This window comes from Lepidochelys olivacea (assembly GCF_965140295.1).
Source record: "Lepidochelys olivacea isolate rLepOli2 genome assembly, chromosome: 3".
In the NCBI taxonomy this organism is placed as follows: Eukaryota; Metazoa; Chordata; order Testudines; family Cheloniidae; genus Lepidochelys; species Lepidochelys olivacea.
The window spans coordinates 143,315,774-143,330,224 of NC_140413.1; the positions used below are offsets into that span (position 1 = coordinate 143,315,774).

Genomic DNA, 14,451 nt, shown 5'->3' on the forward strand with positions numbered 1-14,451 from the left:
TTTTATCATTAATTTCTTAAACTTTTGTCTCACACACACATTCAAGAAACATTCTTTCAAATGCAAATATATTGCGTGGCTATATCTTCAATCTCTCTCAACACTGTCAAAAGGATACAATTGCATGTTTGTAAGTTTCTTCAATATTTTGTAACAAATAGAGATCAAGCAGCGCCTGTGATGAAAAAAGAAAAATTAACCAAATATTTTGTAAAATCATTATTTTTTTGCCTTTTTAAGAAGTCCTACTTACATGCAAGCTAGCAGGGGGATATTTCCCAGTTCCTCCTTCATCTCTTCGCCACAATTTCTCAACTTGATCTCCTAACTGGGAAAGCAGTCCATCAATCATCAAGCAATCGGCATTCCATTTCCCTCTGCAATCGAAGAGAACATGGATTTGATAGCATAAAAAGAGTGCGATAATTCCAACCTGACATGAAAATCCATTTACCAATTAAGGAAAATCCAACCAAATTTTGTTTGGTAAGATGCAGGAAAAACCACTATACAACAAAAAATATGAAAACTGAATTTAGAACGTTTACACAAGTGAACTAAAAAGGGAACATAGCACCTCAGTTGGTCATGTTTAAAAATAATCCAGAAAGTTATATTTTAATAGATATTCTAAATTCACAATTTATTAAGGCAAGATTAAGGATGACCTGGTTTTCAGATATTTTTGCTATAGAAGGGCTAATGGTGATTTCATACATCAGGAAATGTAAAGTTGGAACGTTCCTGTAAATTGAAGCATCAAATTAAGTTAGTTGCTGTAGTCTACTATCTGTAAGAGAGTTTGGCAATACAATCACTGGAAGAAATTATTCACCTTGTACAGTAACGATGGTTTTTAGTGATGTGTGTCCCTATGGGTGCTCCACTGTAGATGCATCCCTGTGCTGCTGATAGTACAACTTCGGTAGCTGCGTTTATTGGGCCCGCACATGTGGCGCAGCACAAGGTGTGACAGCACAAGGCTAACCAGTGCACACGGGCTAACCGTCCTCAATTCCTCCTCTACCCTAGAGTCATAAGTGGGAACTCTGAAGTGGAGGAGGAGGAAGGCAGGTTGTGGAGCACCCATAGGAACACATATCTCGAAGAACCTTCGTTACTGTACAGGGTGAGTGACTTCTTCCAGTAGTGGCCATATGGGTGCTCCACGGTACGCGACGTCCAAGCAATACCTCTCTTGGAGGGCTGGGACTTTGGTGTCACGTTGGCACTGGAGGTGGAATCCCAGTGCCAATGATCGTAGAGTGTTCTGCGAAAGTGTGAACTGATACCCATGTCGCTGCTCTGCAGATCTCTGAGAAAGGGACATCCTTGAAGGAGGCAACGGATGAGATCGACTTTGTGGACTGTGGACTGTTAGAGTCTGATGGGATCAAGTTATGAATTTGGTAGCACTGTCTGATGCAATTCGAGACCCACTTAAGGAGTCTGTGGGCTGATATTGCTCAGCTCTTGGATCTTTCCACCATAGAGAGGAAAAGTTTAGGGGACTTCCTGAAGGCCTTTGTCCTATCAAGATAGAAGACCAGTGCTCTTCTAACATCTAAGGTATGTAGCAGAGCCTCCCTATTGTCTTGGTGAGGCTTGGGGTAGAAGATTGAAAGAGGAATCCATTGATTCATGTGAAACAGAGAGGTTACCTTAGGGATGAATTATGGATGTGGCCCTGTCTGAAAAGACCTTGTCTGAAAAGAATATTGTGAGGGGGATGTGATATCAGAGCTGCTCTCTCTCCTGTCCTTCTGGCCAAGTTAATCGCTATCAAGAAGGCCATTTTCATTGATAGGTACGTTAATGAACAGGTGGCCATCACCATGCCTCCATGGGTCAAAACTGAGAATACCAAATTCAGGACAAACTGCTAAGAAATAGGGCAGATACACTCCAAAAGTGGTGGTTATTCTCCCTTAAGATATACCAAACTAGCAACAAAAGTAAACTTGTGTTTTACGACACTGGCTAACAAGTCGTCAGAACAGCAGTTTCCTTAGGCATTCCAGTCCTTTTATCACCACCAAAAACACTACAGACTTTAAGATGAGTGGTTCTTTACAACCAATATCATTACATGAAAGGTTCTTCTGATCCCAAAGGATCAGCCGCACACCCAGATCAATATATAACTCAGATCTTAACCAATAATCACATTGTTGCCAATCCTTTAGTACAAGGGTGGCCAACCTGTGGCTCCAGAGCCACATGTGGCTCTTCAGAAGTTAATATGTGGCTCCTTGTATAGGCACCGACTCCGGGGCTGGAGCTACAGGCGTCAACTTTCCAATGTGCCGGAGGTGCTCACTGCTCAACCCCTGGCTCTACCACAAACCCTGCCCCCACTCCACCCCTTCCCAGAGCCTGCCATGCCCTTGCTCCTCCCCTCCCCCCCAGAGCCTCCTGCACACCACAAAACAGCTGATCAGGAGGGAAGGGGAGGCACTGATTGGTGGGGCTGTCAGTGGGTGGGAGGCGCTGGGAGTCGGGGCGGGAGCTGATGGGGGGCTGCTGATGTATCACTGTGGCTCTTTGGCAATGTTCATTGGTAAATTCTGACTCCTTCTCAGGCTCAGATTGGCCACCCCTGCTTTAGTATCTAAAATCTAAAGGTTTATTTATAAAAAGAAAAAAGTTGAAAGTTAAAATTGGTTAAAGGAATCAAATACATACAATAATCGCAAAGTTCTTGGTTCAGGCTTGTAGCAGTGATGGAATAAACTGCTGGCTTAAGTCAAGTCTCTGGTTGCTTCCAAATCATTGGAAGGCCCTCAGTCCCTTGGTTAGAATACTCCTGTAAGTATAAGTCCAGAGGCTTGAGCAGGAAAAATGAAAAATGGAGATGTTTCCAATCCAAGGCTTTTTATAGCTTCTGCCATGTGGCGGGAAATCCATTGTTTCAAACAAAGCCCTCAGCACAACTAGTGGAAAATTACAGGTAAAAGATGGAGTTTGGAGTCACATGAGCAAGTCACATGTCCATGCATGACTTTGCTTAGTCGTGGCAGGAAATTCCATTAAGAGTAGACAGGAGTCTTCCATTGTGAGTTAAGTGTCCAAGGACAGAAGAAGAGCATCATCCATAGACAGCTGTCCCATCCCTGCCCTGGAGCAGAAGCAGGGACATGTCTTGTTCTGGTAAGTCATGAATACAAGTCTGTGTACAGTTTTCCCCATCGTGTGAACAGGTTGTGGAGTACTGACAGGTGCATCTCCCACTCATGATTTTGTGGGAATCTGTGACTGAGGTTGTCCGCTATAGAGTTCTACAGGTAAGCCACAGATAAAGTGATGTTGTGAGAGATGCACCAGTTACATAGTCTCATTGCCTCTGTGCATAGGGAGGGCGACCTGGCCCCCACAATGGTTGATGTAGTACATGCAGGCTCTGTTGCGTTAGGATCTTTGTATGTGATCAATGGGAGCAAACGTGCAAAGGCATTCCTGACCACTCTCAATTTGAGGAGACTGATGTGTAGAGACATCTCTGTAGGTGACTATTAGCCTTGCGTTGTGAGGCAGTTTAAATGTGCGCCCTACCCTATGAGTGATGGTGGTAAGGAGCAACGACAGTGACGTGTACGAGAAGGAGATCCCTTTCACACATTGGTTGGGTCTTTCCAACAGTTTAAGGAATTTTCGAAGCTGGTGGGTAGTTACAGGGGTTTGTCCCATCGGTCCCTCTTTGGTCTGTAAGCTGAACTGACCCATAGTTGGAGGGACTGCATGTGGAGTCTGGTGTGTGGTATCACTGCTGTGCCTGCTGCCATGTGTCCCAAGAGTTGGAGACAGACTCTGGCTGGCATCTGTGGACTGTATTGAACACTGCCTGTGAGTGAAACCAGGGATAGGAACCTGTGTTGAGGTAGGAGGGTGTTGCCCTGTATGGCATGTAGGTCAGCTCCTATGAATTCCAGGCATTGCACTGGGGGTGAGAGTTGACTTCTGCGTGTTGAGCTGTAAACCCAGTTCTGTAAACAAGTGTATTGTAGTGTTGACAGCTTTGTGGGCCTCCTGGAGAGATCGGGCTCTGAGGACACTCATCCAGGTATGGGTAAATCATTCTTTCTTCTGAGCATAAGTGAGTGGCTACCACACAGAGAACTTTGGTAAATAGTCTCGGGGCCGATGACAGCCCAAAGGGAAGGACACTGCATTGATAATGATCCTGTCCCAGAATGAACCTGAGAAATTCTCTGTGAGCCAGTAGCATCTAATTGTGAAAGTAGGCATCCTGGATGTCGAGGGCCGAAAACCAATCTCCCTATTCCAGTGTTGGAATGATCATTGATAAGGTGACCATCTTGAACCGCTGAGCTCTGACAAACTTGTTGAGAACTCTGGGAATACTGTGAGACCACCTCCTTTGGCACAGTCTGAACCCTCACTAGATAGTGGAAGGGCATGGCATGATTGAGGGCATAATCCCCGTGCCTGGTAAAGGCTTGCTGCCACGATATCGGTATCAAGGCGGGGACTGAGGTGCATCCCGCACGCTGAGGTCTTTGGTGTGATGGAATTCCACTGGTACCAAATGTCCCAATGGCGGGGGAGACGTCAACCTGGTGTGTACCAGTCTCTCAGGTACTGGGCGAGCCACCGCTGGTGATACCGAGGTAGACTTGGTACCAGGAGTGCCTTCTTGACTCTCGGTACCAAAGAGTCGGTGCCCATAGGGTCCATGGGCCTGTCAATGGTACCAGTAGCTGACCGTCGCTGTGCTTTGGTGCCGGACTGTGATCTCGGTGCCAGCGGTGCTGAGGATACCAAGTGAGATGGAGATCACTTGCAGCTATCCTCAGGCTCACTTAGGGGACTTCCTGTCCTCTTCTTGGAGGACTTACAAGAGGAGTCCCCAGCCTGTTTCTTCGACCCACTTCGCTTAGAAGTTGAAGGTTGTGGGGACAACTCACATCTGCCAGGAAATTGAGGTTAGAGAGCTGCCTCCACAAAGATAATCTTCTGGTGGAGCTCTCTGTCCTTGCGGGATCTTAGTCGGAGCTGCTGGCAGAGGGTGCACTTGGACTTCACTGAGGCAACAGTTTGCGCTGAGAGTGCTTATCCACAACTGGGATCACCTCATTTGAACTTGTATATGGCCACGAGGTTAAGGGGCCATTTACAGTTGGTGAAGCAGCAATGGGAGGGGTTTACACCTTCTCCAGGAACTAACATTCTGGACTTTGTAACCAACCTACAAAACCCTCCGAACCTCTTTAGCCCTTGCTAAAGAAAACCTACAGGATGCTCAAAAAGAGCAAAAAGCCTGGTATGATAAACATGCCAGAGAGCGTTCCTTCAAAGTAGGGGACCAGGTCATGGTCTTAAAGGTGCTCCAGGCCCATAAAATGGAAGCGTCGTGGGAAGGGCCTTTCACGGTCCAGGAGCGCCTGGGAGCTGTTAATTATCTCATAGCATTCCCCACCTCCAATTGAAAGCCTAAGGTGTACCATATTAATTCTCTTAAGCCCTTTTATTCCAGAGAATTAAAGGTTTGTCAGTTTACAGCCCAGGGAGGAGATGACACTGAGTGGCCTGAATGTGTCTACTACGAAGGGAAATGTGCTGGTGGCATAGAAGAGGTGAACCTCTCCATGACCCTTGGGTGTATGCAGCGACAGCAGATCAAGGAGCTGTGGACTAGGTACGCGCCGACGTTCTCAGTCACCCCAGGACTGACTGAACGGGCATACCACTCCATTGACACAGGTAATGCTCACCCAATTAAAGTCCAACCTTACCGGGTGTCTCCTCAAGCTAAAACTGCTATAGAACGGGAGATCCAGGATATGTTACAGATGGGTGTAATCCGCCCCTCTGGCAGTGCATGGGCATCTCCAGTGGTTCTAGTTCCCAAACCAGATGGGGAGATACGTTTCTGCGCGTACTACCGTAAGCTAAACGTTGTAACTTGCCCAGACAACTATCCAATGCCACGCACAGATGAACTATTAGAGAAACTGGGACGGGCCCAGTTCATCTCTACCTTGGACTTAACCAAGGGGTACTGGCAGGTACCGCTAGATGAATCCGCCAAGGAAAGGTCAGCCTTCACCTCACATGTCGGGCTGTATGAATTTAATGTACTCCCTTTCGGGCTGCAGAATGCACCCGCCACCTTCCAAAGACTTGTAGATGGTCTCCTAGCGGGATTGGGAGAATATGCAGTCGCCTACCTTGATGATGTGGCCATATTTTCAGATTCCTGGGCAGAACACCTAAAACATCTACAATAAGTCTTCGAGTGCATAAGGGAGGCAGGACTAACTGTTAAGGCTAAGAAGTGTCAAATAGGCTTAAACACAGTGACTTACCTTGGACACCAGGTGGGTCAAGGAACTATCAACCCCCTACAGGCCAAAGTGGATGCTATCCAAAAGTGGCCTGTCCCAAAGTCAAAGAAACAGCTCCAATCCTTCTTAGGCTTGGCTGGATATTACAGGTGATTTGTACCGCAATACAGCCAAATCGCCGCCACACTGACAGACCTAACCAAAAAGAAACAGCCAAATGCCGTTCAGTGGACCGAAGAGTGTCAGAAGGCCTTTAAGCACCTTAAAGCGACACTCATGTCTGACCCTGTGCTAAGGGCCCCAGACTTTGACAAACCGTTCCTAGTAACCACAGATGCGTCCGAGCGTGGTGTGGGAGCAGTTTTAATGCAGGAAGGACCAGATCAAGAATTCCACCTTGTAGTGTTTCTCAGCAAGAAGCTGTCTGAGAGGGAAAGCAACTGGTCAGTCAGTGAAAAAGAATGTTACGCCATTGTCTACGCTCTGCAAAAGCTACGCCCATATGTTTGGGGACGGTGTTTCCACCTGCAAACCGACCAGGCTGCGCTACAGTGGCTTCATACCGCCACAGGAAATAACAAAAAACTTATTCAGTGGAGTTTAGCTCTCCAAGATTTTGATTTCAACAAACAACACATCTCAGGAGCTTCTAACAAAGTGGCTGATGCACTCTCCCGTGAAAGTTTCCCAGAATCAACTGGTTAAAATCGTCCTTGAGATGTGGAAAATATTGTTAGTCTTTATATACTCGGTAGTATATTTACAGATGCACGTGTCTTATTAACTCTGTTTTCTCCTAGAGCTCCAGGAAGAAACCACAGCCAGCATTTCACCCTATCTGTGATTTGGGTGGCGTGTCATAAATATAAAGGGAAGGGTAAACCCTTTTAAATCCCTCCTGGCCAGAGGAAAAACCCTTTCACCTGTAAAGGGTTAAGAAGCTAAGACAACCTCTCTGGCACCTGACCAAAATGACCAATGAGGAGACAAGATACTTTCAAAGCTGGAAGGGGGTGGGGGGCGCGGCGGGGGACGACAAAAGGGACGATATATCTCTCTGTCTGTGTGTTGTTTTTGCCGGGACCAGAGCAGGAATGCAGGTCAGAACTCCTGTAAAAAGTCAGTAAGTAATCTAGTTAGATATGCGTTAGATTCGGTTTTAAATGGCTGATAAAATAAGTTGTGCTAAATGGAATGTATATTCCTGTTTGTGTGTTTTTTTTTGTAACTTAAGGTTTAGCCTAGAGGGATTCTCTATGTTTTGAATCGGATTACCCTGTAAGGTATTTACCATCCTGATTTTACAGAAGTGATTCTTTTACTTTTTCTTTAATTAAAATTCTTCTTCTAAGAACCTGATTGCTTTTTCATTGTTCTTAAGATCCAAGGGTTTGGGTCTGTATTCACCTATGCAAATTGGTGAGGATTTTTATCAAGCCTTTCCCAGGAATGGGGGGTGTAGGGCTTGGGGGGATTTTCTGGGGGAAAGACATTTCCAAGTGGCCTCTTTCCCTGTTATATTTGTTAGGCACTTGGTGGTGGCAGCAATAAAGTCCAGGGACAAAAGGTAAAATAGTTTGTACCTTGGGGAAGTTTTAACCTAAGCTGGTAAAAATAAGCTTAGGGGGTTTTTCATGCAGGTCCCCACACCTGTACCCTAGAGATCAGAGTGGGGAAGGAACCTTGACAAAGTGCTTATCCACAATCGGGATCACCTCATTACAAGTGTGGCACTTCTTGAAGCCTGGCATACCTCACTAAGGGGAAGGGTCTCCCCAGCAGAAAAAGGTGGGAAGAAAAGAAAGAGGGGTTGATTTTTTTTTTTTTCGAAGAGTAGGAAAAACAAACAGAACTACAACCAGAACTGGGGAAAACTAACTGCGAACAGAAGAACAATAGCCTTAAACAGACTGCTAATGGCTCTCTCTCTCTCACCAGGGGCAGATGAGAAGGAATTGAGGACAGTTAGCCCGTGCACACTGGCTAGCCTCATGGCGCAGCAAAAGGAGAGACAGCGCATGTGCAGGCCCAATGGATACTGCTACCGAAGTTCTTCAATCAGCAGTGCGGGGACGCAGACATACCTATGGTGGAGCACCCATAGGGACACTACTGGAAGAACAACTATTCTTTTTGTATAGATCGATCACCACAAAGTATTTTCTAAGTGTGCCAACACAGAAATACTCAGCCAAAATTAAGGAAAATTCATGTTTTGCTTTCTAATCTCATTTTTGCCATTGAAAAAATTCCAATTTCATGCAGCTGTGCTGTACATAGATGTTGATATGAACAAGGGAAACACACTGGTTTGAAGTCTAGTCACACACACACACCCACCCACCCACCCCAACCTTTAATAGTAATTTTAATTCCATTCATCAAACACCATTGGAGACTCCTGGTGGCAAAAGTACCACCTGCAAATTCCCAATGATGTTAAAAACAACGAGGAGTCCAGTAGCACCTTAAAGACTAAGACTGATTTGGGCATCAAAATGGTAGTCTTTAAGGTGTCACGGGACTCCTTGTTTTTGTGGATACAGACTAAACATGGCTACCTCTCTGATAAATTATGTTAAACAGAGTTAGTAGGATAAGGCCTGGTCTACACTGCAATTAGGTCAACATAAGGCAGCTTACATCGACCTTACTCTAAAGTGTCTACACTATAACGTTGCTCCCGCTAATGTAAGTCACCCATTACATCGACTTAACTCCACCTCTACAAGAGGTGTAGCACTTAAATTGATGTAGTTAGAGCAAGGCAATGTCTGTGTAGACACTGCGTTACTTACATCGTCTCTTGGCTGTGAACCCCAGGACAACAGAGCTCCAGGAACTGCCAGTACCCCACAATGCCCCACTTCAGTTGGTGAAGTGCTTCTGGTGAGGACACACACGATCAACAGAAGGAGCATAGTGTGCATGTGAACCACCACTTTAATTACTGCGGTGGCTGTACCTCAACTTCGGTTGACCTAATTTTGTAGTGTAGACAAGGCCTGAGTGCCTGCTGTATTTTTCCACCTTCTCTCTACTATCTTTCTTAGCTCCAATCCTACTGGAAAAATTTTATAATTATTTCTATTTGGTTTGTATCAGTGTGATTTTAGATTTAAAATCTGTATTAATCCTAGTCAAGACATTTCACATGAAAAATAAACAAGTCTGTAAAAAGTTCAGATAAAGATGTAATTTCTAACTGGGTACCAAGTTAGAAGAGGGCTAATTCTTTAAATGTTCCAACTGAACACAACGGTGAGGGCCACCTTCTTGCAGTATAAAAATGTACACAAGTGAACTCCAAAAAAAGGATTTAGTCCTAAAACAGACATTATGTCTTATCAAATAGTCATTTAAAGAGCTAACCCTTTTTGAATAGTTCATCTTTGCATGCCTAAACAAAAATTTTGGAAACTTGGTGCTGCCTATCTGTTTTGAATCAGAGACCATTAAATGCCACGTTACCAAATAAACCACCTTTTTGAACTGCAGAAGTCACACAGTTTAGCCTTTGGATTAAATTATTTACACTATTACCCAATATATTTCTAAAATCAGGTCAAGGATTGTTTCACTTTACTTCAAACAGTGAAACAGTGGTCCTGGGCCCAAGAACACCCCTCCCCCACCTTTACATATGAAAGCAGTCCCTCTGAATTCAGTGGTGGGTGTGTTTATGAACGAACCTTACCTTGACAAGCGCTCTAGTTTCTGTCTATGACCAGTACAGTAGCTTTGTATCAGTGGGTAATTGTAGAAAGGCCTAGACAACTGCATATCGTCATCTACATGCAACAGAAAAAAAAGTACGTAGTTCAAGAAGCCTAATAAAATCTGAAGTAATTTTAAAAGAACTGAAACAGACAAAATTGCTGAGTTTCATTTTTAATATTAAGAACAAGCAATTTGACAACTTTGGAAGAAAGTGATTCTAATTCTGCTCTTTTACATTTTTTTTTTTTTTTTTTTTTTTAGTAAGACAGCAGTAAGCCACAAGGTTCACTTCATTCCTCAATTTAGTAAGTGACCCATATTTGAAAATTATCCCGTAAATAAAGATTACTGGGTAATTCAGACCATATGAAGTAAAAGAGTTTCTGTGTTATCTCTCCCCAGCAGAATAAAATATATCTTTAGGTGATCTCAGATGGGGACTGCTTTTCTAAATTTTGTAAAGGGAGCATTTATAGGCAGATTGTTTTCTAAATCTATGTAAGCCGATACATGCGTTTTTACGGCATAAAAAAACGCTATAAAAATACTGGCTATATAAGGACATTTACCTAGGAAACTGAATACACCAAGTTCTAAACCTAGTAAGAGACTTCTTAGGGAAGGAGGAGTTTACCACCACAAGTAAATATTTACCAAAATGTGTGGAATACTTAAAAGTAAAGCCAGCGTTGGAACTGGATTAACACAATTACATAAAAGGTTAGTCTATGTTGACTAAACTTAAGTATACATTACAGCTGTACCAACACGATTTGTTGATAAAAGTAATTTACCAAATATGGTTTTAAGAATTTTTCTGTAGGAAGCAAATATTGCACAAAGTGGTAAGTGCCTGTCACATCTGAAGTATGTATTTGTTCAAAACTTACCTAAACCCTCTGGAAGGAGACTGGATCGGCAGAACCAAATGACCACATGGGAATATTGAGAAATGAGGCTGGTTACAACCTGCTTATTTGTCAAATCTGTAAAACCTGGAAAGAGTTTATAAAATTATGTTGCCATTCAACTCCTTCAGTTACCAAAAATATTAACTATGATGACATTGATAAACTGGTTCTTTTTTATTGTATTGAAAGCATTCAAGAAATTTTTCCATTTCTTATTTCTAATCAACCCTTGGAAACAACTGTTCCTTTACAGTTTTTCCTCTGCATTTCTTATGGAGACACCTGGATTTGCTATTTTAGAGCTCCTTAAGCCCTGGATTCCCCTCCACCCCCTTTATTTTTGAGAGACAGCTATCACCCTGTTCAAGACTTCAGGCTTCATGAAGTGGCAAGAAAATTCTTGGGTATTACTAAGATATACCTCACCCTAGAGGCTGCAGCTTCTAACCCAGAGATGGGGAACCTACGGCCTGCGGGCCAGATCCAGCTTGCTGCTTCATTATTTCTGGCCCGCAGCAGAGAAGCTGTGGGGAGAAGCAAGGGTTCCCAGGCTCTTAAAAGTCCGGTTGACTCTGTGCAGCTCCCAGAAATGGCTGGCATGTCCTAGGAGCCAGGGCGATCAGGTAAGCTCCGCATGCTGCCCCCTCCCCCAGTGCTGGCTACGCAGCTCCCATTGACTGGGAACCACAGCCAAGAGGAGCTGCGGGGGACAGCGTGCACCGCACAAAGCCCCCTGACCCCTCCACCTAGGGGCCAGACATGGTGGGTGCTTCTGGGAGCAGCGTGGAGCCCCGGCAGGCAGGGAGCCTGCCTTAGCCCTGCTGCGCTGCCGACCGGGAGCACCCTGAGGTAAGCACTGCCTGGCCGGAGCCCGCACCCCAAACCTCCTGCCCCAGGTTGGAACCCCCTCCCACACCCTGACTCCCTCCCAGGCCCCGTGCCCTCACCCACATCCCAACCCTCATCCCCAGCCCTGAGCCCACTCCTGCACTCCAAACCCCTTTGCCCCAGCCCGAAGCCCCTCCTGCACCCCAAACCCCTCATCCCCAGCCCCACCCCAGAGCCCATACCTCCAGCCGGAGCCTTCATTCCCTCCTGCACCGCAACCTCTTGCCCCAGCCCAGAGCCCCCTCCCGCACCCTGAACCCCTCATTTTTGGCCCCACCCCAGGATCTAGGGGAAGCCCTGAGCCTCTGAGCCCCCCCACGGGGCTGCGTGTTGCCCATGACTGATCTTTTCTGTTGGTCAGTAGCCCCGATAGAAAAAAAGATTCTCCACCCCTGTTCCAGCCAGTGGCCTCTTACACAACTTCTTGTGCTGACTACCCTATTCCACCCACATGCACACTCAGTAAGCAACCTCCCATAGCCTCCTCCCTGGGGGTTAACTGACAACTGCAATGTTCCCCACCCACAGACTCGATCCTTCTCCCAGCTGCTGAACCTGACTGCCAATTCCAAACAAGCAGCTTGATCCTCCTTTGCAAGCTGGAGAAAATTAAAAAAAAAGTAAAACTGAAAAAGGGAAAATAGGGAAAGCTCACGCTTTCAGGCCTATTCCTCTACCTTAGAAAACACATTTCATAATAAAACATACTCAAGTTGATAATACTGTTACAAACCTCTCTCAGTGAGCTCTTGTGCTTCTGTCAGAAAGCAGTTCAAGACTGTGCTAAGGTTGCTAAGAAGCAATTGGCAGTGCTGAAGAGACTGTATAGTCTGTGGATCAATGAAGTTACATGAGCCATCAAACAGTGGGACACCTTATAAAGGACAAACATTATATGGTTAGTCTGTACACAACTTCAGGAGAAGAGTTAAAAGCATTTCTGCGTACATACAAACTATCATGTCAAGTACTAATACACCCGCATTACTGCATGTATTCAAATTAGGAAATATAACACTTAATTCCTGGAAAATTACTATAGTACTATACTATAGTACTTACACATTCGGTCAAACTCATCTTTTGTGTAAATCACTTTATTCCATGTCCACTCGAGAACAAAGCGCAGGTTAGCAGCTGAATTTGGTTGTTCTATTTAAAAAAACAAAACAAACAAAAAAAAAAAAACATGAGAACAAATTCTTGTCTAGGACAAAGAATAAAATTAATAAAAAGCAGAACATTACCTTCAGCTGTCCACTGTTTGATGCAGCCAGTAAGAAGTCCTAAAGAACTTGTTTGGACAGCAGCAGATAATATAGCTTCTAACTGCTCCTCCTAAAAATGTAACAGAGATAAAATAGATAGTAAAAAAGATTCAAATGCTTTCAAGCCAACAATAGTAAATAAGATTTATTTCTAATTGTATGCAATATATCTGGATGCCAAAAACAAATCAATTATTACGTTTGAACAAAATCAGCACAAAATTAGTAAAATTTTTTACCCCCAGATGATTCTTTCCAGACCATCTTAGCTGTAGATAAAACGTTCCAAAAGCAGAGTTTCAAAAAGTGTTTAACAGAGTTTTCCTCTTATCCTTTTCATCCCTTCAAATACTGAATTCTAAAAAGTTATTTACTCTGTAATTAGGGGTAGGACACACCAAAGAATAGGAAGAAATACCTATATGCTATAAGTGCGCTGGGGGAAAGGCATCTGTGTGCTTGCTGTTTGTTGACCTTACTGTCCAGAGATTTGAAAACTAGCAACAGTTTTATGAAAAAGGAGCAACACAATGAAAACAGTTCTTTGGTAAGGGTTTCTTGCACTTTACTGTTTTATTACAATATAAAGACTTCACTATTCCTGCCTTCAAAATACATATTTTGGCTGGAGAAGTAAGAAGTACAGCTAAAAATCACATCTTTCCAATAATCTTGGGAAAGTCTGTTAACAAGGAAGGCAAGTGAAAAATCAGGTATTTCTCATGAGAACAAGAAGAAGGTGGCTTCTTTCTGCTGGAAGTGCATCAAGTAATTTTTAATACAACTTTAAAGAGCAGAAGAAGGTAAAACCAATTTTGTTTTGTTTCACAGTTCCCTCTTTATTGCCATCATCGGAATTCCCAATGATCCTAGCTCTGGTGGTGGGAAACAGTTTTCAAAGTCGATACACTTTACAATAAGATGTTTGGGTTTTTCAGCTTAAGCTCATTTTTAGTAGTTTCCCCTCTATCTCAACCCCACTATGCAAATTTCAACACTAGCAAGTTCAACAGACAGCATGATGTTTTTCCTGTCACAAAATGTAGGCAACAGCTAAGCATTGTCATGCAATGTTAAAATGAACAGTTGATTTTAGGCAAGTGTATTTTTACTGTTATTTTAGGTAAACCAATACTTCTGATCATTATGCTGTGGTTCACCCTTAGGACTACTTGACGTTCTGATCTTGAACACTGTAAAACATTCATTCCTTTCCAGCAAAAATAATTTATTCATAATAATTTACCCAGAAGTTATGACGCTCAGATTTCTAGAATTTAAAATGCTATTTCAACTTTCTCTTTCAAAAGCTTTGCTATAGCTCTTTCTATACGTAAAAAGAACTCTATATCAAAGGAA

The 14,451-nt window shown here is 43.8% G+C and overlaps 1 protein-coding gene across 2 annotated transcripts in view; it reads right to left on the minus strand.

The window, feature by feature from the left end:
* AHCTF1 (AT-hook containing transcription factor 1) overlaps positions 1-14,451 on the minus strand; it is an 85,392-nt gene that overhangs the window by 32,240 nt on the left and 38,701 nt on the right. For both annotated transcript variants that reach the window (XM_084623276.1, XM_084623275.1), the window contains exons 13-19: positions 13,072-13,162; positions 12,887-12,976; positions 12,558-12,698; positions 10,916-11,020; positions 10,003-10,096; positions 254-377; positions 119-175 (exon numbers count right to left, since the gene is read on the minus strand). In XM_084623276.1, the coding sequence (XP_084479402.1) occupies positions 119-175; positions 254-377; positions 10,003-10,096; positions 10,916-11,020; positions 12,558-12,698; positions 12,887-12,976; positions 13,072-13,162 (702 nt within the window). The remainder of the gene's footprint in view (positions 1-118; positions 176-253; positions 378-10,002; positions 10,097-10,915; positions 11,021-12,557; positions 12,699-12,886; positions 12,977-13,071; positions 13,163-14,451) is intronic.